The sequence below is a fragment of the Bombyx mori genome, chromosome 28 (assembly GCF_030269925.1).
Source record: "Bombyx mori chromosome 28, ASM3026992v2".
Lineage (NCBI taxonomy): Eukaryota > Metazoa > Arthropoda > Insecta > Lepidoptera > Bombycidae > Bombyx > Bombyx mori.
In genome coordinates, this window is record NC_085134.1 from 2008953 (window position 1) to 2035301 (window position 26349).

At 40.8% G+C, this 26349-nt stretch overlaps 2 protein-coding genes across 4 annotated transcripts in view; one reads left to right on the forward strand and one right to left on the reverse strand.

The window, feature by feature from the left end:
- LOC101740566 (homer protein homolog 2) overlaps positions 1-26349 on the forward strand; it is a 51860-nt gene that overhangs the window by 17650 nt on the left and 7861 nt on the right. Inside the window, exons 7-9 of one of the 3 annotated variants that reach the window (XM_012696685.4) lie at positions 23402-23568; positions 24387-24502; positions 24890-25006. In XM_012696685.4, coding sequence (XP_012552139.1) covers positions 23402-23568; positions 24387-24502; positions 24890-25006 — 400 coding nt within the window. Of the gene's footprint in view, positions 1-12529; positions 14890-23401; positions 23569-24386; positions 24503-24889; positions 25007-26349 lie in introns of those variants that run through there. The other 2 variants (XM_004933536.5, XM_062676769.1) reach the window with 2 other exon arrangements.
- On the reverse strand, positions 122-2840 carry CPR133 (cuticular protein RR-2 motif 133; the record flags this gene model as incomplete). The annotated part of the gene is given in 3 exon segments (NM_001173166.1): positions 122-336; positions 1417-1513; positions 2688-2840. Coding segments are annotated over 3 exon segments (465 nt in total), but the record flags the coding sequence as incomplete, so codon positions are not given.

Here is a 26349-nt window from a genome sequence, read left to right on the forward strand (position 1 = left end):
ATTGGCGGTAGTTCTTTTTGACGTTTTGAGAGAAAAAAAATGATTTGATTTGATAACCGATTTTTGTGTTAATCATGATAACCGACAGTAAAATCAGTCGACGTTGTACCTACCTATTGCCTTAGTGTTCGAAACTGGCCGATATCGGAGCGTAACCCTCGTCGAAATGTCCGTAGTCGTGCTGGTATTGGACCGGCTCGTGGGCTGGCTTGGCGTGGTACTCCTCGTGCTTAGGCGTGCCTATCTTGTGCACGACGGCATTGAAGCCGTTCTTATCGTCGGCTTCATATTCGACAACGCGTTTTGTGCCATCTGTCTCGACCAGGGTGTAGGTTCCTGAGAGATTTGAAAACGTCACGTTTTTTAATTGCTTAGATGGGTGGACGAGCTCACAGCCCACCTGGTGTTAATTGGTTACTGGAGCCCATAGACATCTACCACGTAAATGCGCCACCAATTTTGAGATATAAGTTGTAAAGTCTCAGTATAGTTACAACGGCTGCCCCGCCCTTCAAACCGAAACGCATTTGTGCTTCACGGCAGAAATAGGGAGGGTGGTGGTACCTACCGGCGCGGACTCACAAGAGGTCCTGCCACCAGTAAAACCGTAACCGATAGATCATCTGCGATTTGAATTCGGTTATTCAAGTTCAAAATGGGAATACAGTGAAAGATCCTTCATTCGCGTTTTTACTATTTGCGGATTATAAAAAAAAAAAAAGCCGAATTCCTATCTATCTTCATGGCTAAAGATTTATTTATCCGCGGATCTAATTGGTATATACACATTGATAAAAAGGATTCCAATATGTCGGTATCCAACCGAATATCCTTTATAGAAGCGTCGTCAAAAGGACTAATAAAAAAAGCTAAAACGGTCTTATACAGTGTGTCCCAAAAAATAGTGTCAATCCGAAGTCCAGAAGTAAAGCATCACTAGGATTATCCGAATCACTGTTATGTGTGTTCCGCTATTTTTTATAGTTTTCGAAATATGATTTTATTACCTTTTTTTTTCTCTGTGATATGGCACTTTTTTGGTCACTGTGGCGCGAATAGTTAAGGTACATGCTTGATTTTTTTTCATTGTTAGATAAACGCTAAGCCTAGCTAATTCAGAACTATTTACATTCCATAACACTAATGTAACCCAATTTTTTTTATTGAAACTAAAAAAGTCATAAATCTCCCTTTCTTTTTTGTAAACTTTGAAGCCCATGTTTTTATTTTGTCATTCTAAGAACGTATCCCCTATAATCCCATATATGTCAATTACCATTCCATATTCACAGTTTCTGTATTTGCAGCATATTTATGGACCATGTGCCCCACGAATAAAGAGATTTTACTGTACGCAAATATAAAATTGATGCAACTACATAATGTCTTTTGTTTATTAAGAAAGAGATGCTTTACCTTTAACCTTGTCACCGTCTCTAGTCTCCCAGTGCTCTTTCTCGTCGCCAGTGTGAGGATCTTTTACGGAATAATCGAAAGAATATTTCGGATGTGCCTAGAACATATATAGTACATATGTGTTAATTACTAAGATTATCGATGATTATTTTTGACTGGTAGTTGAGCGTTTTGTGGCCCGCACGGGTAGGTACCACCACCCTGTCGATTTCCACCACGAAGCAGCGAGCCAGCCAGTAAAAACTGATAGTTATAACTCATGTTTGAAGGTGAGTGGCTGCATTTATGTTGTTAATGACTGTGGACTTTGGTGACTGCTTGACACCAGCATGGCCATGAGCTCGCCCACTCATAAAAATAAATAAATAAATGACTATAGATATGAAATTCTGAAAAAAATCCGCATATTTTCCTTCAATGCCTATAGTGGAATCGTTCTCTTAATTAAATTTTGTTTGTAGGGTAGGTAGGCTTTTTTGCGTATGTGTGAAACGATTCATGACCCTCGTGTAATGTGGTTGTGAAAGAAATAGATATCACGATTTGATTATCGAGACCTGCCTTCGAATGTTTTATTTTATTTTATTGCTTAGATGGGTGGACGAGCTCACAGCCCACCTGGTGTTAAGTGGTTACTGGAGCCCATAGACATCCACAACGTAAATGCGCCACCCACCTTGAGATAGAAGTTCTAAGGTCTCAAGTATAGTTACAACGGCTGCCCCACCCTTCAAACCGAAACGCATTGCTGCTTCACGGCAGAAATAGGCAGGGTGGTGGTACCCACCCGCGCGGACTCACAAGACGTCCTACCACCAATAAAAATAAATAAATGAAGTCTAAAGAATGTCGGTCGAAGTCTTTATTGTATTGTTTAACGAACATATCTTAAACAGGACTGTCGTACCCATGACGGGTTCCTAATATACTTCATAAACACCAATATCAAAACTGTCGATCGATTCCTTTTATGAATATTAAAGGAATTGCAATTGTAGTCTGATTTTATTATCGTTTTTGTACGGCACGCAATGAACGTAACAGATGCGTAAGGTCATCGACCCCTGTAATGTGTTTTTTCTGTGACCACTGCTTCTTTCTTGAAATTGTAACTTCAATAACAAATTCGCAAAAATTCAAGTTTATGTTTAGAAAATGAGTAACGCTTACTCGTTATGCTTAATATATTATGATTTGGGCTTGTTTCTACGGGACAATGAAAAAATTTAATTGAAAAAAAAAATACCCTTCAAAGTGCTGGTAATACTAACATGGTAATCCAGTTCATATTCTTGGCCGTGGTGTTCATCGGATGCTTGGTGCTGTTGATGAGAAATAGGCTTGTGATGGTAGCCTTCGAAGCCTCCGAAGTCTTCGTATTGGGCCAAGGCCGATCCCACTACCAGCAATAGAGCGAAGGTTTTCTGAAATCCAAAAAAATGTATGATAAATATTTCTCAAATAGTCCCGTTTGTTTTGAGGTAGATTCAGAACTATGGCTTAGGATAAAGCGACGTTCGAGCCGAAACTATGTATGTATGTATCATAATTCATTCATTAGTGCGACGGGCCTAATACGCAATGGACATCAAAATCTGAGATGTTTAAAGACTCTTATCTCTAACACTGTTAAGAAGGGAATGCTAGTTGTGGACGAAGAGTAGTGGATAGGGAAATGAAAGAAGATTGTCAAGCGTCAAAGTGTTGGGTAAAAAGCCGTGAAAGTTATACGTGAAGATACTTAATATAGGTATAGAAGATAAATGAGGTCTTAGTTTTGAGATTGTATAGAAAGTTTTATAGTTTCTAAATACAGCCATAGTTTGTCTTTGTTAAAAAATGTTGTACACTGATAGGTCCTAATATGTATCGAAATATTATTTTAATATTTATCTTTATTAGAATTTTTTATTAGAAAAAAACAAAAAAAAAGCCCGCTGAGTTTGTTTCGCCGGTTCTTCTCAGGACTGTGGCTTTTTTTGGAACCGGTGGTAGAGTTAACATGGTTATTTATATTTTGACATTCAACAAGTGTGTCATACTGACATCTAAGTTGAAATAAATGATTTTGAATTCAATATCTCTTAATTCATTTATCGATCGTCCGAAAAAGTTCACTAAACGATAGTATTTCTAATGTCAAATTTGTTAGCTAATAAAACTATTTCCGTTGCATCTCATACAATTTTTATCGAAATACTCACGCTCCATGAAATTGACAATTATCTCAGCGCAAACACAGAACGATTTAGGGAGGAATCGTAACAAAAGTTACTTGTTTCCACCCTTTGTTTCTATTAAACATAGCCCCCATGCTCTGAAACCCGTTGCGAACTCAAATACCGCGACCGCTTAGAAACTCTCTGTCTATTTAATTACTTGATTTTGCTCGCGAGAGCGTAATCTCATATATCGATTTCTGTGGGTCCACTCTGAGAATTACATCTATTCGATTCGTTCTTCTTACGCAGTGAAGATATTCATTTGTTAAATAAATAACAGTTTATTGGATGTATTTGCGTTATAATTAAAACTTTATATATTTATTTATTTAACGGCCGTCTGGTGTAGTGGTTAGTGACATGGTCACTACATAAGGGGGTCGCGGGTTCGAATCCCGCCAAGGGAAGATATTTGTATGATAAATATAAATGTCTTTTCCAGGGTTATGGATGTATATTAAATATATGTATGTGTATAATAAAAATCTTATATTTATTTCCGTTATCTGGTACCTGTAACACAAGTTCTTTACGAACTTATCACGGGACCAGTTAACGTGGCGTGGTTGTCAGTAAATATTTATATATTTATTTATATATTTAAATATTTATATATTTATAAATATTTATATATTTATTATATATTATTTATTATTGCTTCGATGGGTGGACTAGCTCACATCCCACCTGGTGTTAAGTGGTTACTGGAGCCTATAGACATCTACGACGTAAATGCGCCACCCATCTTGAGATATAAGTTCTGAGGTCTCAAGTATAGTTAAAACGGCTGCCCCGCCCTTCAAACCGAAACGCATTACTGCTTCACGGCAGAAATAGACAAGGCGGTGGTACCTACCCGCGCGGACTTACAAGAGGTCCTACCACCGGTAAAAATGTTAAATGAAATAATTATTAAGGCTCTTGTCTGTTCACAAAATCTTACATACAAATAATAGCTGATATATACTCCCGGACAGATCTATCGGCCCACCTGACATTTATTTTTAGCTAGGGACCGTCAAAACTTAAAACACTAGGTGGGCCGATAGATGTGTCCGGGAGTGTACAATGTTCCTAGATGGTTCAAATTCGATACCGCTTTTGATTAGCAACGAGCTTGCGGTCCATCGGATGTTTAGTCGTGGCCGGAGCTCACAGATATTACGTGAATGCCACCACACACATTGTGCGATGTGGTGAAAGTATTTATTGTATTCGTAAAACGAATGTTACGCCTTTTAAAAAGATAAAAAAATAATAATCTTACCGTTAATTCAATTGAACAAGTAACGGTGATATATGGCATCTTTATAATTAAAGGGGCTTAACTAAAAAAAATTTAGTAAATGAATTTTATACTTTGTTTTATAGTATTTTTTTTTATTGCCCTTGTAGGCAGACGAGCATACGGCCCACTTGATGGCGAGTGGTTACTGTCGCCCATGGACTTCATTAATGCCAGAGGCAGAGCCAAGCCGCTGCCTACCAGAGGTATATAAGAGGAAGTGTGAAAGTAGCCCCGCTAAGCAACAAATAAAAGAGCGGACGGTTAGCGTGGTATGGACATGTGATGCGTAGAGAGAAGATGCATGTGACTAGGAGATGTATGGAAATGGTAGTGCATGGTAGAGGGGGAAGAGGTCGACCGAAGGAGACATGGATGGAGTGTGTGAATGACGATATGAGAGAGAGAGGAGTGAGTGTTGAGATGACGGCTGATAGAAGAGAATGGAAGAGAAAAAATAGCTGTGCCGACCCCCACCTAGTGGGATAAGGTGGAGAAAAAGAAAGAAGAACGACCTAGGAACATGTTTTCTATCAGTTTTAAAAAATTAAACAGCATCTTTTAGTCTAGAAAAGGATAAACGTACTCTTTCCGTCTCTTTGAAATCTAGCGCTTACCTTAAAGTATTATAATTGAAAAACAAAAAAATTAAATTTTTTTTTTGGGTTTTACTAAAAAATAAGGATATTGGATTAAACCACTTCAGGTCCAAAAGTGCGATCTCTCAAGCAGAATGTTTGAATACGAATAACGATCGTTATATTAATGAGGAAGCGCATAAAACGATAATCGGATCCTAAAGAAGACCGTAATCTCCGTTAAAGCGAACTTCGTTTCAACGTATTAAATGAAATCGAATAAAAGATTGGGAGGAGGGTTTACGATGTGATTTGCTATCGCGAAAGCGTTTCCGAGAGATTTGTGCGTCGTCCCGACGAAGGCCTGAGAGAAATCGTCTTGTGTTATACAAAACTTAATATTAGATAGTTCGATATTTTGTGTTGTATTGTGGGTATTGTTTGGTAGACGTGAACGAGGTCACGGTTCTAAGTGGTTACTGGAGCCCATAGACATCTACAACGTAAATGCGCCACCCACCTCGAGATATAAGTTCTAAGGTCTCAGTATAGTTACAACGGCTGCCCCACTGCTTCACGGCAGAAATACGCGGGGTGGACTCATAAGAGGTCCTACCACCAATGAACTTCGAGTGGCAACCGTTTGGCAGGAGAAAACCTGATCGCCCTGTACATGCTTGGCGACGCGTTGTCGAGAGCAAGATGAGGACTACCGGCAGGCCTGGAGTGATGTTAAGGACCAAGCGGGTCAAGCGTCAAGTGGAGACAACATGTGAATGAAGGCCCTATGTACCAGCGGGGTACCCTAGGATTACAACAACTTAGATATTATACCGACGTAATTACTGCCACGTACCTCAAGACAGCTTCTAAGTTTTAGATAAGTAGTACAACAGCTACCCCTACCTTTTTTTCCATACCTAAGCTGATAACCTTGAGAGGCTATGTCAGCGTAACGTGTAGGTGAGCTCTCGGTGCTCAAACTGGGAGGCGTTGCTAACACTGGTCCTGGAAAGAGCAGTGCTTCGCAGAACCACCACCGGATCGGAAACGCGACCTACTGAGAATATCCCGCGAGAAACTCAGTGGGCTGTGTGTATGAGTTAGTTTACTCGCCGAACCCTTCGTCGCAAGCGACAGTTTCGACGAGGACGGTGACCGGTGCTTGAGGTACCTAAAAGCACCTTTAGATCCGGAGGAGCCGAAATGACGTGCTTAGGGCGATGTCGACAGTTTACCAGATACGACAGTAATTTGCTGGTTCGCGCTTTTTACGTTTCCAACTGTTCTACTAACGGACTTGTAGTTTATAGACAGCAGAGTGACGAGTAACTCTTTATCGCGGGAAAAAACTGTTCCTTTAACGCAGCCAAAACCGCGGGGCTCGTCTAGTGATTTATGAGGTAGACCGCATGTGAAGCTGTCTTCTGTCTTATCTATAAATCTATAAATAACAATTAATGACGTAATGTCTTTCGAAATTCGATCGATATAAAAAAATTTTATGTAACAAGCTCACAAAAAAAAAACGTGTTATAAATATGACGTAAAAATTTATGATATCCAAAAGCATTTTCTCTAAACGACAATTTTACGATGCAATAAGTTTCGTTGTTGTTAGCTCGCGGATTATTGTTTTGTGGCTGTGGTTTTTTTGTTTATAGCTGTAAATGGTCAGATAGTTTATCGGTCCACCCGGTGTTAAGTGGGCTATCGGCGCCCGTTACAAAGTTATAGGGCGCACTTTAATTCGGTCCCAAAAAAGACAAGATGCCACTTAATGTTACTACGATACTATAAAAGTTTTTTCCCCCTACCTAATCGTTGACAGCCTAAGGGGCTATTCCAACTTCGCGCGGACCGGTAGGTGAGCTCACGGGCTCAACCTGAGAGAATTGCTAAACACTAGCCCTAGCAAGAGCAGTGATTCGAGGAATCTACTACCCGAGCGAAACCGCGACCCACTGAGAAGATACGGCGAGAAACTTTTATAAAGTTTGTAAAAATGGGCTCAACCTGAAAAAGTTTGCTAACACTGGCCCTAGCAAGAGCAGTGCTTCGGTATTACCACTGCTTCTACCACCGGATTGGAATCGCGACCCACTGAGAAGATTCGGCGAGAAACTCAGTGGGTACCTATATAAAAGTTTGTAAAAATGGGCTCAACCTGAAAACCTTTGCTAACACTGGCCCTAGCAAGAGCAGTGCTTCGCTGAATCTACCACCGCATCGGAATCGCGACCCAATGAGAAGATACGGCGAGAAACTCAGTGGGCCATTTTCGGGAGTGCTCCACGTAACAAAACAATCGACATATTACTTAACCGTTATCAAAAATGTCAAAGAAAGTTATATGATCAATGTTACACCTAAAAAGCTGCGAGCGGTGACTTGCTTAAAGCGCTCGAAAGTTGACACCTCCGCGTGATGTAACCAAGCCACTTGACATTTGTGTCAGACAATCCGCTATTTATGTATACTATGTTCAGTTGTGATGAGCATCATTTTTATATTTAATTTTAACATATTTTTTGTGTGTTTGCCAATGTAACGATGTTATTTCGTACAGAGATGGATAAATTTAATCCATAAATAAAATAGATTAATGTACCCAAAGTTTTTAATTGCTGTTCGTTAGTCTCGCTAAAACTCGAAAACGGCTGGACCGGTTTGGCTAATTTTGGTCTTGAATTATTTGTGGAAGTCCAGAAAAGGTTTAAAAGGTAGATAAATATGAAAATGCTCGGAATTAAATAAAAATAACAATTTTGTTTTCCCTTTAATTACCGGACGGATTTCTTTAATTTGTTTTAAGTTTATTTTATACAAAAGTTTAGCTCTTTTATATAACGATTGAGGCATTACGAAGTCTGCCGGGTCAGCTAGTCGTTAATATAGTGCGATATAAATACTTTTATGTTTCTCTTATGCGATAAATTAGTAATTGTGTGGTATCCTCGAGAGGGGAAAATATTAAAAGGACGACCGTTGTAAAGGTGGGTAGATGACATAAAGACCGTTGCAGGCTCAACGTGGAAGAGGAATTGCCACGACCGGGACTTAGGCAGTATTTGGGGGAGGCCTATGCGAAAGCAAAACAATCTTTGCCGATGTCAAATGCTTAGAAAAATTAGATTAATAGTATGTACCTAAATATGAGTTAAGGCTGTTAATAAAGACTTCTTTATCTTTTATTATATAGTGCTAGATTCATAACGCCTATCCAATTCCATTATCACATCTTTTATTGTATTGTATATAAGTATTGATTGTTACGACATAGTTAAATTTGTTTTGGTGTTCTTTACAAACGTGCCTAAATTGCGGATTAATTTTATGTTAATTTGTGGTTATACCCCTCAGCAGGTATCACGATGGTAGGGTAGTTAATTTAAAAAAAAGGGTAGTTAATTTCTTAGTTAAGTACCATGTGGGAACAATTATATTTGGATCCGCACTTTGTGTTTCTGCTCAGGTCGCGGACAATTCTCCCTCAGACACAGCCCACTGAGTTTCTCGCCGGATCTTCTCAGTGAGTCGCGTTTCCGATCCGGTAGTAGATTCTGTGAAGCACTGTCCTTGCTAGGGTTCGCGTTAGCAACGTCGTCAGGTTTGAGCCCCGTGAGGTCACCTGCTGAAATAGCCTCCCAAGGCTCTCAGCTTAGGTAGGAAAAAAAGGACAATCCTGCGTCTACAAAGAGCGTCTGTTTATCAACCTCTTGAAGTTTATGATAAAGCTCTTCAAAATTTAAGTTCATTCGTTTCTACACATTATTAATCACAAAAGTTCCGCGTCGAGCAAATTTTTTTTTCTTTTTCCTTTTCTATCGCTTAGATGGTTGGACGAGCTCACAGCCCACCTTGTATTAAGTGGAAGCCCATAGACATCTAAAACGTAAATGCGCCACCCACCTTGAGATATAAGTTCTAAGTTCTCAGTATAGTTACAACGGCTACCCCGCCCTTCGAACCGAAACGCATTACTGCTTCACGGTAGAAATAGGCGGGGTTGTGGTACCTACCCGTTCGGACTCACAGAGGTCCTACCACCAGTAAAACCACCAGTACTACGACACATTATTAATCATAAAAGTTCCGCCTCGAGCCATTTTGATTTGTTTCTTTTACAAGAACTTCCCCGTACCACAGTATGTATAATAAGTAAGACATTTATTACTTCCCGCCGTAGCTAGCGTGTGTCAAACGGACACGCGACGCGGTTTTCGCTTTCTTCTATCAGTTTCAATTCAGTTCCAGCACGTAAGGGTAATTGTTTGTTCAGTTTTCACTCCCTGTATAGTTTGAGAATTGGCGGACTTTGCATTAACAGGAAAAGCGTGTCACAAATTTGATGAATGCGTTGTTTAACATACAGTCGCTTCTATAGTTAATGAATTGGATGAGGTTTTTTAGAGGTACACTAATTACACGTCATAATGTTCTAATTGTAAACTTATACATAGTTCCTTTAATATTTCTATTGGGCAAATTAACACAGAACTTTTACTTTTTTTTAAAATAAATTTACCTTTAATGAGCAGTAATCTTTATGCCGTTCAATGTGAAACAGACATGAATACCGAGTCAAAATAAATGGAGTTTTGGTCCTGATGGAACTGGAGTGATTAGGTCAAAAGATTACGCCGAAATTCGTCAACAAGTTATTACTTAAAAGGACATGTGACTGGTCTTGTAGACGCGAGTATCTCCTTGAGTATCCCATCTCCATGTTAATTTTTAACATTTTAACTGTGTTAGGTCGACTTGTCATCCCATGGAGCTCAGACTTTAGACACGTTACGTTTCTTTTTATCGGGATTGAAAGCCCGAACGTGTGAGTGCCGAACCTACTGTATACTTCTGTGTCCTTAGTGCGAGTTTTTTAACTTCTCGATGGTATAAAAGTTTACTTAAATTTGAATGGAATTGGAACAAGTGCACTACGTTTGCCGCTAGAGGCGCTGTTCCGACTCCATACAAATCTGAGCCTGACGCCTTCAGCTCTAACACTAGGAGCAGGCTTAGGGACCTGGTAACCGTACTCGTCGAACTCGACAAAGAGGTGGACGTGCAACCTAACCCATGCATCAGCCCGCCGAGTTCGCCGGATCTTCTCAGCGGGTCGCGATTTCGATCCGGTAGTAGATTCATTCGCGAAGCAATTGCTCTTGAGTTGTTAGGTCTCTTTCGGAGGCGCTCGGGCAGTTATTAGCAAATCCAACCCCTCCTGGCTGAGCCTTTGCTCGCCCACCTGTCCTGGTGAAACTGGAAAGGCCTTCGGGCAACTAGTAATCTTTCAATAATAAAAAAAAAATCTTAGTTAACTTTTACGCGATCGAAAAGTTAAAAAAACTCGCACTAAGCTCACTGATGTTAGTTAATTGAAAGTCGAGAGATGGATAGCGGAAATCACGTTGTCATGTCTCCAGCTACCTAATGTAAGGCCGTACGACTATCTGGATCCAAGTCTGTGGCTTAATCGGAAGCCAAAAAAAACTAGAAGATAGTTTTGTTCGCTGACCAAAACCAATAATGTTTAAATTGCGATATTTTTCTTGATTGTTTGCTTCAACCAATCAGGTTGTCGACGGAGATTCGATATCTTAAGCCCATATATTAAAAAAAAATATAATAAAGTAAATCAAACTCACGCTTGTCAATTCCATATTAGTGACGCACACTGTGCACTTTATGATAAAATGTTATGCTTTTGTGTGTACACCGGTGTACGTTCACGAAATGTATAATTGTATGTTGGATATGTGTTCGAACTTATACCCGAGAAGTGGTTAATTCTTCTGCACTCCCCCCCCCCGCGCGCCCCCCGCGTGGTGGTGGTGACTTATGGCGGCGTCGGAAGGGGCCGTTTGAGTGCGGGCTATAGTTCTTTAGCGAAAATATAGCGAGCAATGTCCGAACAGTGTCTTCACGTGCGATAGTGTTTTTTATTTATTGCTTAGGTGGGTGGACGAGCTCACAGCCCACCTGGTGTTAAGTGGTTACTAGAGCCCGTAGACATCTACAACGTAAATGCGCCAATGGGCTATAGAATGAGCTCTCCTCCACGGTATGACATGTTCTTCTTTAAAGGAGGCTTGTGGAGATTATTAAGTCGTCGGCAGCGGCTTGGCTCAGCGGCAGCGGATGGCCTCACCATCAGGTGGGTATGCTCGTCTGCCTACGAGGGCAATAAAAAAAATCCATCTGGAGATGTAAGTTCTAAACTAAACTAAACGTTTGGAACCTCTGGGTCTGCGAAGGGACTTCAGTTCCGTCTGTACTTAATACCATATGTTCCATTGGGAGTGTTCTGAGGAATTGTTTGAGATGATTCCATCATCTCGTTTTTGCCATCGCACCATCTGACGCCGGAGTAGATCCATACTAGTCATCCATACTACGTGGAGCCACTGCGGTCATCCACAGTGCGTCTCGAGAGATCTTTTTTGCCACTTACCATCCGGCTTTGGAATGAGCTCTCCTCCACGGTGTTTCTCGAGTGCTATGACATGTCCTTCAAACGAGGTTTGTGAAGAGAACTTAAAGGTAGACAGCGGCTTGGCTTTGCCCTTGGCATTGTTAAAGTCCATGGGCGACGGTGACCACTAGCCATCAGATGGGCCGTGCGCTCGTCTGCCTACTAAGGCAATGAAAAATAAGATAAAATAAAGAGTAGGTTGATTTATTGAATTAAATTGAATGAGTTCTACATTGAACAGACTAAATCATCATTATTTTGGGCATTACAACCGCACCAAACCTGGTCCAGTAAACATCTCCGGTTCTATTTATTCGTGGCGTTCCTTCGAATAGACTAAATGGCTTTCTAAAATAGTATTATAGATATGCATAGTAAAAATAGGAACGGTGAATTTAAAATGTCGGCATAAATACGTAGAGAGAGAGAGAGAGAGAGAGAGAGAGAGAGTATTATTTATTGTACACCAAAAAACAAATAAACAGTGCGATACATTAAACACAAAAAAAGTACAATTGGCGGTCTTATCTCTAAGAACGATCTCTTCCAGACAACCATCAGGTGGACAAGAATCATTTGGGAACGAACTACGCGCGGTGTACCATTCCAGTGAAATACATATCCCTTTAAGGTCGATCAAACACGTTAGTGCACCTTCGTTTAAAAAATTCCCACGTCTTGCGGAATTAACTTTACGGGACGAAGACTGCACCACACGAGTGTGCATGAATTACGCTACACGCTTTATAATAATTTTTGCGCGATTGACCTGTTAGTCGGTCTTTGGTGAGGCGACAAAGATGACGGCGTTCTTTGACAATGGTAGCGGAGTGCGTAAGTTCTGATATTTCGTACAAATTGTTATTGAAACTTAAGCCATTGTTATTATTTAGTTACTGCTATTAAAAGTGATCTATTTTACTAGTTTATTTTCTGTTGAAACTTACGATTTCAAACTAAAATTACACCTTGAATATCAAAAGTCACGATAATGACGTTTAGGCTTAACTCTGTTTTGAGCATTTTTAACTATTGACTAACATTTTTTGAATTTAACAGCTATATTTTTTGTTTTTGTTAGTGAGACCGTTGGACAGCGATTTAATATTACATCTGCTTCAAGACGGAAACGATTCTGAAGTAGAAGGTATCGATGATGATGACGAATTGCCTCTCCAAAGGCCTTGTAACCCTGCTGTCATTGATGTTCCATCACCACAATTTCCAATACCGCCCCCAGCTCAACCTCAACGTAGAAATGTGGTTCAAAACAAAGCAAAAGCCAGAAGAAGACTTTGGAGACAGGAGGCTTTTAGTCAAAAAGAACATGGCTACCCACAACGCGTTCAGCCGGGTGTTATCAGAGAACCCTTAGAATATTTTAGCGACTATTTTAATGATGATTTTTTTGAGTCAACTGCGTTTTGTACCAACAATTATTTCATGCGCCACAATGGCCGTATCTTAAACACAAATGCCATTGAATTAAAGAAACTGGTAGGCATACATTTCATCATGGGATGTATCCCATACCCGCGGTTGTTCATGTACTGGCGAGAAGGATTACGATTGGATATAGTCACGAACGTCATGGCCAGAGACAGGTTCAAGACTCTGCGTTCAGCATTGCACGTCGTTGACAGTGACACTGCTCCGACAGGAAATACCAACACACTGTGGAAAGTACAACCAATACTTGACCGGGTTAAAAAAACATGTGATCGACTCGAAAGACAGCCGGGATATTTTTCCATAGATGAACAAATGATCCCTTTTAGTGGTGTATGTCCACGTGGGCTGCGACAGGTTATCAAAACCAAGCCTCGACCCCAAGGTTTAAAAGTTTTTGTGGCCACCACACATGATGGACTAATGATTGACTTTGAAGTTTATAGAGGTGCCAGCACTTCAATGGGTGACAGATCTTTGGGAGTTGGAGCGTCGATAATTTTACATCTTTCTAAGTCAATTCCAAGAGGCAGCTGCATTTATTTTGACCGGTACTTCTCGTCAATACCTTTGCTTGAAAAGCTAAGCACTATTGGGCTACACGGTACAGCAACGCTAATGATGAATCGAATACCTGAACGGAAAAACATCGATTTCAAACCTGATCGCCGTATGAAACGTGGTGAATCGCAACAGTTCGTGTGTGACGATGTCGTAGTTGTTAAATGGATGGATAACAAATCCGTGCTAGTTGCATCAAACTGCACATCTGCTGACGATACAACATTTGTACAGCGTTGGAATAAAAATATCTCTGCTTTCACTGATGTTACCGCGCCCAAAATAATCGCTAATTACAATAGGTACATGGGTGGTGTGGACATCCTTGATCAATCAATGGAGTACTACCGCACCTTTATGAAGACGAGAAAATGGACGTTAAAGGTCATACTCCATTTCTTTGATCTGGCTCTTTGTAATGCATGGCGCTTGTATAAATTGGAATGTGCAGCAGCTGCGATCCCAAATAGCAAAGTTATGGACTTGTTAGAGTTTCGGATGCAAGTAGCAGATGGGCTTACCAACACGCCTAATCGCCGAAGGAGGATTAGCGAGAGTGATGAAAATGCTGTCGAAAATGTAGTGCAAAATAATAATACAAGGTTTAAGAGAACAAATCAGCCCTCTCAAGCCAAAAAGTACGACGGCTACGACCACCTTCCATGTTTTGAAAGCATTGATAATCCTCGCGCATGCAGAATGGAAAATTGTAAAAGCAGGTCAAAGATTCGGTGTGTAAAGTGTGATGTGTATCTCTGCCTCAAAAGAGGACAAAACTGCTTTGCAGCATATCATACAAAATAAAACCTAGCTATATTATTTGTAAGACTGATTGAAACAATTAAAAAAGACTGATTGTTATAATAATGTTAGAAGAAATAAATATTGATTTTGATAAAATTTGGCTCTTATTTCCATTAACGAACACCATAATATTCAAAAACCCAATAACATCACTATCGTGCTCTAGTTCATTTAAAGCCTAAACATCACTATCGTGCAGAGGTAGTACCTGACTCTGGAGGCATTTTGGATTTTTTATTTTATTTTTTAATGAAGGCATTAAAGCTTCCCTTCCCTTGTATTAGAAAATAAAATGAAATTTTAGCAAAAAAAATTTTAGACCTGAAAGGGATATACATATATGTACACATGCATATAAACACACATACATATCTCCGTAAATATACATACAATTAATACAAAGTATTATATATAATAATTATTATTAAAAATAAAAATAAAAATTAAATTTTGCTTCTTTACACATAAATAAGAATAAGCAATTTACATACAAAAGATACTTAAAAAATACCTTTGAAACATATACAATTTAAGTAGATACCAATTTCAGAAATCTACCTTGTCACGTATTAAATTGGTTGACTAATATTTACGTAGCTCACAACTTCAAATTTTACCCGGTGCTTTCATAGCGTATATCTTGCGATGTCCAACAATGCTTAAGCTATAACAACAAAAAAAAAGTTAAGCGATCACTATCGATGATTTATATAAGCGAATGAGTTGATCGGTTTTAGTTTGGTTACATGCTGCGGGCTTGGGGTATGCGTCGAAATCATTGTGTGATTAGGGTCTTTGCATAATCTCATTATGTGTGCCGATGCGTAATGACGAGTAAAATACTGGCCTGACGTCAGTGGTTACTATTGCACATGTGATTTTAATCTGTATATTAATACGTGAAGCCAAAACTGTGTACCCCTTTTTAGGAAAATTTCGCGAACGGAGGAGTATGAAATTTTGCACACTTATAGAGAACTAGCGACCCGCCCTCGCTTCGCTTCGGAAACATTAAATTTTATTATTGATAGGCGAAGCCCGCCATGTTGCGCGCGGTACGACAATAACTGCAGGTGACGCCGCGGGGCGAAGCTAGTCTAAAAAAAGTAGCCTAAGTTACTCCTTATATCATCAGCTATATATTAGTGAAAGTCTCATCAAAATCGGTCCAGCCGTTCCAGAGATTAGCCGGAACAAACAGACAGACAGATAGACAGACAGACTAAAATTGTAAAAAATGTTATTTTGGTGTATGTACCGTATATATATTCATATGCATGTAGTAAAAAGCGGTTATTTCAATACTGCAAACAGACACTTTAATTTTATTTATATGTATAGATATAGAGAAGGAATGCAGAGTAATAATATTTTTTTATTATGCCCAAAAAACGGTGCGCATGCAAATTGGTGCGCGTGAATGAAGTGAAACTTCTTTTTCGATGTATAGTTTTTCTTTATTGCTTAGATGGGTGGACTAGCAAGCCCACAGCCCACCTGGTGTTAAATGGTCACTGGAGCCCATAGACATTTACAACGTAAATGCGCCACCCACCTTGAGATATAAGTTCTAAGGTCTCAAGTATAGTTACAAGTTAGCCCCACCCTTCAAACCGAAACGCATTACTGCTTCACGCCAGAACTAGGTAGGATGGTGGTACCTACCCGCGCGGACTCACAAGTGGTCCTACCACCAGTAGTAAATGGTAGGGAGTAGTAGGTAGTATTGTAGTTTTCTTCATTTTTCATCTTTAAATCAGATTGCTCTTGTTTTTATTAAATTCTCATACGTTCTTTTGGGAAATTAATTTTTCGTTTAATCATGACGGCCAAGATGTTTGAGGTCATCCGCTAAACGACTCACGAGTACTCTTGCTTGAACTTCAGATTGGATCGACTAGCGTGCTAATAGTAACATAAAACAATACGGCTTATACGGCTACCGAAAAAAATATTATCGATTTTCTGAGATTGATTCTTTAGTTAATATCGATAACATAATCGATTTTTTTTTATTAGACAATCGATTTGCATACGCATCGATCTCAAATCTCCCTATTTTATAAATTTAGTCAAAGCATAACGTGGTCCTACGAGAATACCTTTTTGAATTTGAGTTCAAGAACATTACGGCAGTAATGAGCTTAATGGCAACAAACTAAGACCATCTGAAAGAATTACATGAGGTATCTTTAAAAAATTCTAAATTTAATGGTACGTGCCCCATCATGAACACGCGACTTTTGCATTAGAGGCATGCATGAGACCAACGAAGTATGAACGTTACACGTACAATAAATTATGATGTAAAAATGTAAGTAAAATGTGCATATTTTTCCGGGACTCTTAGTACTTATGTATAATTTATTTATTTATTTAATACGTTACTATATGTATTTTCTTTAATAATTTAATAATAATAGTACATCGCAATATACCTGCTGTATCTTTATCTTTTCCAGAATTTTCTGAATTAAACGGTTGTCTGGACGAAATCGCTTTTAGCGATAAGACCGCCTATTGTACAAATGTATTACTGTTTTCTAAGGTTAATTGTGTTTTGGTGTGCAATAATGTTCTCTTTCTCTCTCTTTTTCTCTCTCTTTTCTCTCTCTCTCTCTTTCTCTCTCTCTCTTTCTCTCTCTCTCTCTCTCTCTTTTTTTCTCTCTCTCTCTCTCTACTTATTGAGGGCCGCATTCGGGATAATATATCAAAAATTTCTTCTCCCTACTTACATATTTACTGAAATGCGTAAAAGAGATAGAATATTTGTTACTGTTAAACTAAGATTAAAAAAAAAACACATTTGGTTATTACTCGTAGTATAGATACTCAGATAGAACTGGGGTAATTTTTATTCGGGCATGGTGCCTCATGCATGTGTTTTCGGGCACGCGGTGTATGTGGGTCTTGACGGTCCACAGATTTTGGAAGAGGACCGCGGGCCCATGGATGTTTTTGAGGCCTTAGGAGGGGGATACCTCATGAGGATTTCTTGGAAATATAAAGAAAATGGTGGGTTCCCACGTCGTTCCACGGCAGTGCTTTTCGAAGAGATTTAGTTCTTCGAGGCCGTTGAAGCCTTATTTGGCCAATTAACCGCAGACAGACATTCGGCGTTGACTGTTTTATGGTGGAAAGTTCAAAGTCCAACTCAATCCTCCTCTTTTATCATCCCGTCTTGGTCTTATTCTCTTGTTGCCAGCGCGCTATAGTGACAGTAGCGTGCGGATAGCTTCTATACCCTCTGATCGTTCCGTGCGACAGTCGTTCTTCTTCTTTTTCTCCACCTTATCCCACCGAGGGGTCGGCACAGCTAATTTTTCTCTTCCATTCTCTTCTATCAGCCGTCATCTCAACACTCACTCCTCTCTCTCTCAAATCGTCATTCACACACTCCATCCATGTCTTCTTTGGTCGACCTCTTCCCCCTCTACCTTGCACTACCATTTCCATACATCTCCTAGTCACATGTATCTTCTCTCTACGCATGACATGTCCATACCGTGCGACAGTCGTTATAAAAGATAAAATAGATTTCGATTTCAGATCCCAAAGTGTATTGATGGCTTTTATCTTTTAAAGTATATGGGTTCCGATAACCACACAATTTCAGCTGGACCGTGAACTCCTAAACCCAAATAAACTAGTCTGTTAAATACCATTTATTTATTTATTTAAAGACTAATTTAACCCAAAGTTTTGAGAACGATCGTCTTCTTGGCGTCTCTCTCTTGAATACCTAACTTACGTGTTATGTATGGACTTTAAATAACACATTATTATTGGGAACAGTCGAGCGTGCAACCCAATGGGCTGTGCTGATTATGCCATGTTTAATAAACGATAAAACCAATATGTTGAGACACATACGTGTAACGTAAGACCGGATCTACTGTTCCACCATTGAGCTCCAAACATTCTCTAGGGCAATTAGTCATTATTTACGCAGTGGGTTATTAGTGCTCGAATTTCGGCCGCATCCTAACTGATGATAGGTATATTTTACTTTAACCACTTTGGGAAGAAATAATCTTTGTATGTTTTTTTTGTTGGTTAACACTAAAGCTACCTTGCCTACCTATACTAGTACTCGAGGGGTCTTACTAGTTTCAACTAAGGTGTAGTCGAACTTACGGGGCTCAGCCTGGCGAATTATAATACTAGCCCTAAAAAGAGCAGTGCTTCGCCGAATCCACCATCGGATCGGAATCGTGACCCACTGAGAAGGGGTTTTAATATGTGACGCTCGAAGTTATTTTTTACTGGAAGTTAATTTTTTACTGGTGGTAGGACCTCTTGTGAGTCCGCACGGGTAGGTACCATTACCCTGCCTATTTCTGCCGTTAAGCAGTAATGCGTTTCGGCTTGAAGAGAGGGGCAGCTGTTGTAACTATACTGAGACCTTAGAACTTATATCTCGGGGTGGGTGGCGCATTTACGTTGTATATGTCTATGGGTTCCAGTAATCGCTTAACACCAGATGGGCTGTGCGTGCGTCCACCCAGCAAATCAATAAAAAAAAACTGAGACGACATAGGTACATAAGTTTCGCTTTACTTTTTATTTATTTATTTTTCTTGCCCTTGTAGGCAGACGAGCACACGGCCCACTTGATTGTGAGCGGCTACCGTCGCCCGTGGACATCAGCAATGCCAGAGGCAAAATCAAGCCGCTGCCTAAAACTTCACTTAAAAATTAGCATTCGGCATAGGACTCGTATCGACACAGTTGCGTCATTCGATTGGACTATCCCCGTGAATGACATACCCATTTCGGCGTAGACGCTCTAGGAAAAATGCAAAAAGATTGTGGAATTATAATTAAAATCATCCCTGAGTCATTCTTCACCAACGCAACCAGGCCACTTACAAAGTTTCCACATAACCAACTCGAGTTAGCGAACGTTGAAATGATCCTATCTCTGTCCACGTTGCGGAACGAACGCGTATTGATCGTAACGCTGTTTGATTGTTCAATTATCGTGTTTATACTATAAACCCCCTTGCTAGACATTCTTCTTCTTCTTCTGAACGGTCGAATGACTACTTGAACGGTCGAAGGTCACTTGAACATCTCATATAAGAACGGTCAATTATTATTCGTTCTTTTTCGTCTTTTTGTATGTCTGTCTTTTCAGAAGTCATAAAATGTACTGCCTCGCTGCTGGTCACGTACGCCCTCGTTCCATTTATTTTTGAATTATTTTCAAATGTCTGTCTTAGTCTGTCTATGTCTAGTCATTATAGGTTTTATGTCCTGTCAAAGAGGTTGCACGCCACGACATCTTCTATATCGCTCCCTCACTACTGAGGATCGCGACCACATGTGACGTTCTTCCACTGTGTTCGATCATGGGTGGCGTGGACCGCATGGTACAGATTACCACCAAGTGCTTCTGTTACTAGATCTGACCATCGGGCTGGTGTTCTGCCCTCGGCGCGCTTGTCCTCTATGCGACCCGCAATTATGAGCTTCTCTAGTTCATGTCTGGGAGACATTAGACCGCTTCAATCGTCTGTGCCCTACTAGCCCAAGAGCCCATGGGCGAATACCTGTTGTATTTGACCAGACCTGACTTTTTGTACATTGAGACCCCTATACCTACCATGCATGAGGTGGGGACTCACTGATGTCTTTTTTTTATATTTGATTTTTTTTAAATGTTCATTTTTACAATGAGTATTATAACGTTACAATTATTGCAATATTGAAATGCCCGGAGCGAGCAACTCATTCCCACTTTGTGCAATCTTCTAGATAATCATTGACTTTATAGTAAGCTTTATTGCACAGATGTTCTTTAATAGTTTTCTTAAACCTATGTATATAAATAACATTGTTAAAGAGTATTGAGTCATCAGCATTATCTCAGCCTGTCCACTGGCCATTGCTGAGCATATGTCTCTCCAATTGTAGTCCAGTGTGGCCGGCCCGGTTGACACTTAAATCTATTTTAGTGTTTGGGTGTTTCTTTTTTTTAACTTTTTTTTTATTTTATTGTTTAATGGTTTGGATGAGCTCACAGCCCACCTGGTGTTCAATGGTTATTGGAGGCCATATACATCTACAACGTAAATGCCACCACCTATCCTGAGATATGATTTATAAGGTCTCAGTTTTTGTTACAACGGCTGCCCCACCCTTCAAACCGAAACGCATTACTGCTTCACGGCAGAAATAGGCAGGGGTCCGCGCGGGTGGGTACCACCAGTACCCACCCGCGCGGACTCATAAGAGGTCCTACCGCCAGTAATGTTTTGAAATACAGAAAATTCTATTTCGCTCCGACCGTTTCAATATTATACTCGTAATCTAGGATCTCGGTAATTACTGTGTTAGGATCGCGTGTGCGAAGCTAAAACATTTTGTTGTGTAATTGATCTCCGATTTATCGAAAGTGACGTTTAAGTGGCTGTCGTAGCGTTAACTATGAGAGTTCGTTAACGTGAAGCGATGCTTTTGTTAGTGTTATCTATACTAATATTATAAAGAGGAAAGATTTGTTTGTTTGTTTGTTTCGAATAGGCTCCGAAACTACTGGACCGATTTGAAAAAATATTTTTCCATTAGAAACCGACATTGTCCCTGATGAACATAGGCTACTTTTTTTTTTTTTGGTTTCATGTGTGTTTTAATGTTTCCGAAGCGAAGCGAGGGCGGGTCGCTAGTGTTTGTAATAAAAGTTAGTGTGTCACTGGCCGTCTTGAGTATCACTTGTCCCCATACGCGCTACACAACACTGGCGACGAGGTACCCACACTAAAAAAAATATAAAAAATGTTCGAGGCTGAGGAGGCGAGCTTGGAGCCTCAAATTATTAGGGAGCCCAGGTTTCCTAAACGTAACCGTTCTAAAGTTAATTATAGACAGTTTTACTAAAATTGTTATGGGATGTAATTGTTTAGTTATTATGTATTAGTTTTAGTTTCGTTTAGTTATTGTTACCTATACGTCTTGAATTGTTAAGGGAGGAAATGTTATGTTTGTAATAAAAGTTAGTGTGTCACTGGCCGTCTTGAGTATCACTTGTCCCCATACGCGCTACACAACAGTTAGTATCACAGTTTAGTTTTGCAAGTAATTATGCTTTGGGATTGACAACGGATATTTGAACAAAATGACAGAGGCAAGTTTGAAGTCGTCGTCGCCTAAAGGATAAGACGTTCGGTGCATTCGTATCTAGCGATACAACGGTGTTCGAATCCCGCAGGCGGGCACCAATTTTTCTAATGCAATACGTACTTAACAAATGTTCACGATTGACTTCCGCGGTGAAGGAATAACATCGTGTAATAAAAATCAAACCCGCAAAATCATAATTTGCGTAATTACTAGTGGTAGGAAGTCTTGTGAGTTCGCACGGGTACCACCGCCCTGCTTATTTCAACCGTGAAGCAGTAATGCGTTTCGGTTTGAAGGGTGGGGCAGCCGTTGTAACTATACTGAGACCTTAGAACTTATATCTCAAGATGGGTGGCGCATTTACGTTGTAAATGTCTATGGGCTCAAGTAAACACTTAACACCAGGTGGGCTGTGAGCTCGTGCATCCACCTAAGCAATAAAAAAAAGTGCTGAAAATTATAAAAAAAAAATCTTAAATCGATTGTCAAAACAAACATAGTCTACTGTTGTTCCATTCGAAGTAGTTCGAAAAGACAGTTTAACTTGTAGATAAGTAGATATATGATGAATTTACATAACAATTTTCAAGATTGCTTTCGCATACACATCAGCATATCAACGGCGAAGCCAAGTTTGGGCTACCGCTAATGAGAATCCTTTCAAACTTGTGCGTCTAAACTATGATGACAAATCGTTTTTTGAGCGAAACACGACAAATTACAAATAACCGGGTTATCGAAATGCAAAATCATCGCACGTTTGATATGTAAGAATATGTAACGTGTGCGATTTTACCGCTTCGCAGTTCGCGCGTGTGTGTCGCGTGAGCTGTTTTAACTTGTACGTCTTGTTGCTGTGTGTGTATTGGACACGCGAATATCACGATAAAGGAGCTGTTCATGTGGGAGACTTGTGAAGCAGTGCGATATATAGAATAGATTTTAGATTCACCGAATTTGTAGGTGAGCTCATGTGGCTCAAGCTTGACGTCGTTGCTAACACTAACCCTAACAAGAGCAGCACTTCGCAGAATCTACCATCGGATCGGAAACGCGATCCACTGAGAAGAAGATCCGGTGAGAAACTCAGTGGGCTGTGTCTGTGGGTCAATTCACTCGTCGAGTCCTTCGTCGCAAGCGACGGGCACGACGAGGTCGGTGACCGGTGCTTGTGGTATCTAAAAGCACCGTTAGTGGACCGGGAGGATCCGAAATGACGTGACTTGGCCACGTCGACTGTTTACCATTCGGTCTGCAGGAATCTTTAATGCTTTCGTTACATGACTAACAAACTGTAAATTTTCATTTTATTTAAGGTCCTCTTACTTAATACTTATCTGGATTATATTCCAGTATGATAAAGGCTTACATTCGGCGAGAGTTACAACATGTCGTTGTTGTAACTCTCGCCACACGTAGTTGGAATAGCTCACTAGGCTACCAACAATTAGATAGGGGAATAAACAGCATATTTGCTCAACAGCTCTGCGAATGCCAAGAAGTGGGAGGTAGAGCTGGCCACGTTGAAGAGTAACAATCTTCGACTGACGGCCGCCCTGCAGGAGAGCACCGCCAACGTGGATGAATGGAAGCGTCAGCTGCACCAGTACAGGGAGGAGGTCGCCAGGGCGCGCCACTATGCTGGAAAAGGTATTCTCATCGAGCCGGTATATTTTAAAACTTAATATAGAAATGACGTGTGGATTTTTTCGATACGAAAATCTATACTTTTTTTGGTTGACTGATAGAGAATGCCTTGGGCATTGAGTTCGCCAATGTAAATTTTACATGAAGTGTAATAAATTAATAAATACACTCATATATAAATCTACAGTGGTTTATACGGATGTTCCGTTATAACTACTGAACCATGCATCCGATTGACTTGGAACTTGGTATCCATGTAGAAAATACATGTACTTAATTGATAGGCTAATATTGGTCGCGATTCCGATCCAGTGCTAGATTCAGGGAAGCACTGCTCTTGCTAGGGTTAGTGTTAGCAAATTCTCTCAGGTTGAGCCCGTGAGCTCATCTACCTGTCTTCGCGAAGTTGGAATAGCCCCATAGGCTATCAGCGAATAGGTAGAAAAAAATACTGTAATGCGCGCGCGAGCGCACGGCCCACCTGATGGTGAGTGGTTACCGTCGCCCATGGACTTCAGCAATGCCAGGGGCAGAGCCAAGCCGCTGCCTACCGAGCCAAGCCGCTGCCTACCTCACTTCGAGTAGTTCCGATTACTGATTGACTGCGTGCCATTCCTACAACGCTTTTATAGCCGATACCTCATCTCTAGAATTATCGAGAATATTCCACACCTCTCTAGTAGCAGTTTCCGCTATCTGACAATAGATGGCGTTGTGATTCTCGAGCGTTCTGGGTTCTACTAGATCCTTCGATATTCGTTCGACTATTCGGCGATAGATGGCGTTATTCGAACCGGCGTAACAATACATTGTATCCGTAGCAGGGGACGCGAACGAGGTTGAACAGCTGAGGCAGCGCGTGGCCCAGCTTGAAGCGGAGCTCGCCCAGAAGAACGAAGAGCTCGCTCAGATCACCAAGTCCAAGAAAATCGAGCAGGTATTCAGTTTTGTATCCGACAGACAGACGTGGCTTTGAATTTGCACAGTTATAAGGCAATGAACTTTTGGCCAATATCGGCCAAGTGGAAGTCTTCCCGCACAGTTCATCATTTGCATTTCAGGAAGTCAGCGAGAAAGCAAAGGACTGATATTGTGACTGAAGGGTGTTCAAACCGAAACGCATTACTGCTTCACGGCAGAAATAGGCAGGGTGGTGGTACCTACCCGCGCGGACTCATAAGAGGTCCTACCACCAGTAAAGAAGCCAAGTGGAAGTCTGTCCGCACAGTTCATCATTCGCATTTCAGGAGTCATCGAGAAAGCAAAGGACCGATATTCGAATCTGACAAATGAATGATTTTCATCAATTGTAATCTGTCGACAGGACGCGGAGGCCAAGTTAGCGCAGAGCCAGCTGGAGCTAGCCATAGCGGCCCAGGAGGGGCAGCGGCAGGTCGTGCAGGCCCTCGCCGACCAGCTCGCCCGCCAGCTCGAGGACCTGGTGAGTACACTGCAGCAGCGCTATTGCAAGGCCATTCAAATATTACGTAAGCCCTATAGGGGGGCAGAGTAGTCTTTGCTTTTTTTTATGACAGTCTAGAATATGGTGATTACGTCAGCAGTAGTTATTTACACATATTGGCATTGCTTGAAAACGAAACGCATTTCCGGGGATTCCCATAAATAATGAATACGTTTAGGTACTCGCTTGGAACCGATTAGGGGAATTGTCGCGCGCATATAGTGTTCTATCCTATGTGTTCTATCCTAAGTGTTCTATCCTAAGCTTACTTTCTTATTTCTAGATAATTCTAATTCTAGTTATAATTAACTGCAGCTCATGAATCATTAAAAAATTTGAATACGGGGGGGGGGGGGGAATAGAAAGAGAGAGTTAGAGTGAATGCGTAGCAGTCGAAAGATGAAAAATGAAGAAAACCACAATACTACAAATCGAAAATTAAGTTTCACTTCATTCACGTGCACCAAGTTACACGCGCACCGTTTTTCTTTTCCGGATCCCTTTGACGAGACGACGCGATTGCCACTCGCATTGAAACTCACATTGTGGTTCTCCTTGCGTCAATAATCCTCAATGCTGATGATCGTGGTCTCCTATAATAACTTTCTCCCGCGCCAGCCCTGTCTATCCTCAGCCCTGATGATAGCATTGTGGAGGTGTTGAGAGTAGAGCGTAACTGCTGGAATTTCTGCTTCCGTCAGTTAGTTCTTTTGTCGTCTGGTTCGTGCCCGTCTTTAAGGAAGTAAAAAAAGTACTGCCTTTTTTTAACTCTTGTGAATCCATTTACGGATACCCGGTCCGGTAACGAACCGGGTTATGTCGGACTCCGGTGCCTCCTGAGAGGAAGAGGGGGACGAGGATGGCCAAGGTCCTTCAACTCCCCGAATTCCTCGTAGGAGACTACGCCTTGAAAAAGCAAAAAAAAAAATTCTGCCTTCCGCTAGTCACGTACGCCCTCGTTTCATTTCTCTCTTAGTCCGTCTGTCTTAGTCTGTGTCTAGTCGCTGTAGGTCTTATGTCCCGTCAAAGAGGTTGCACGCCACGACAGCATACATTGCCTGTTACCGCCAGCTTTTCTACATGGTCACCTCTCTTTCTGGCAATGTCCATATTGAGTTGAAAGTCTCAATGTTATTGCTGCTCCATTCCATAAACCGAAACGAGAAACAGCGAATATTATTAGCTCTTTATAGATTTTATTGGCATATATCTAGCGCGTAGCACGAAAGGAGCCTCTGGGTCTGCGGAGGGACTTCGGTTCCCTCTGTATTTTGTACCGTATGTTCCATGGGGAGTGCTCTGAGGAATTGTTCGAGATGATA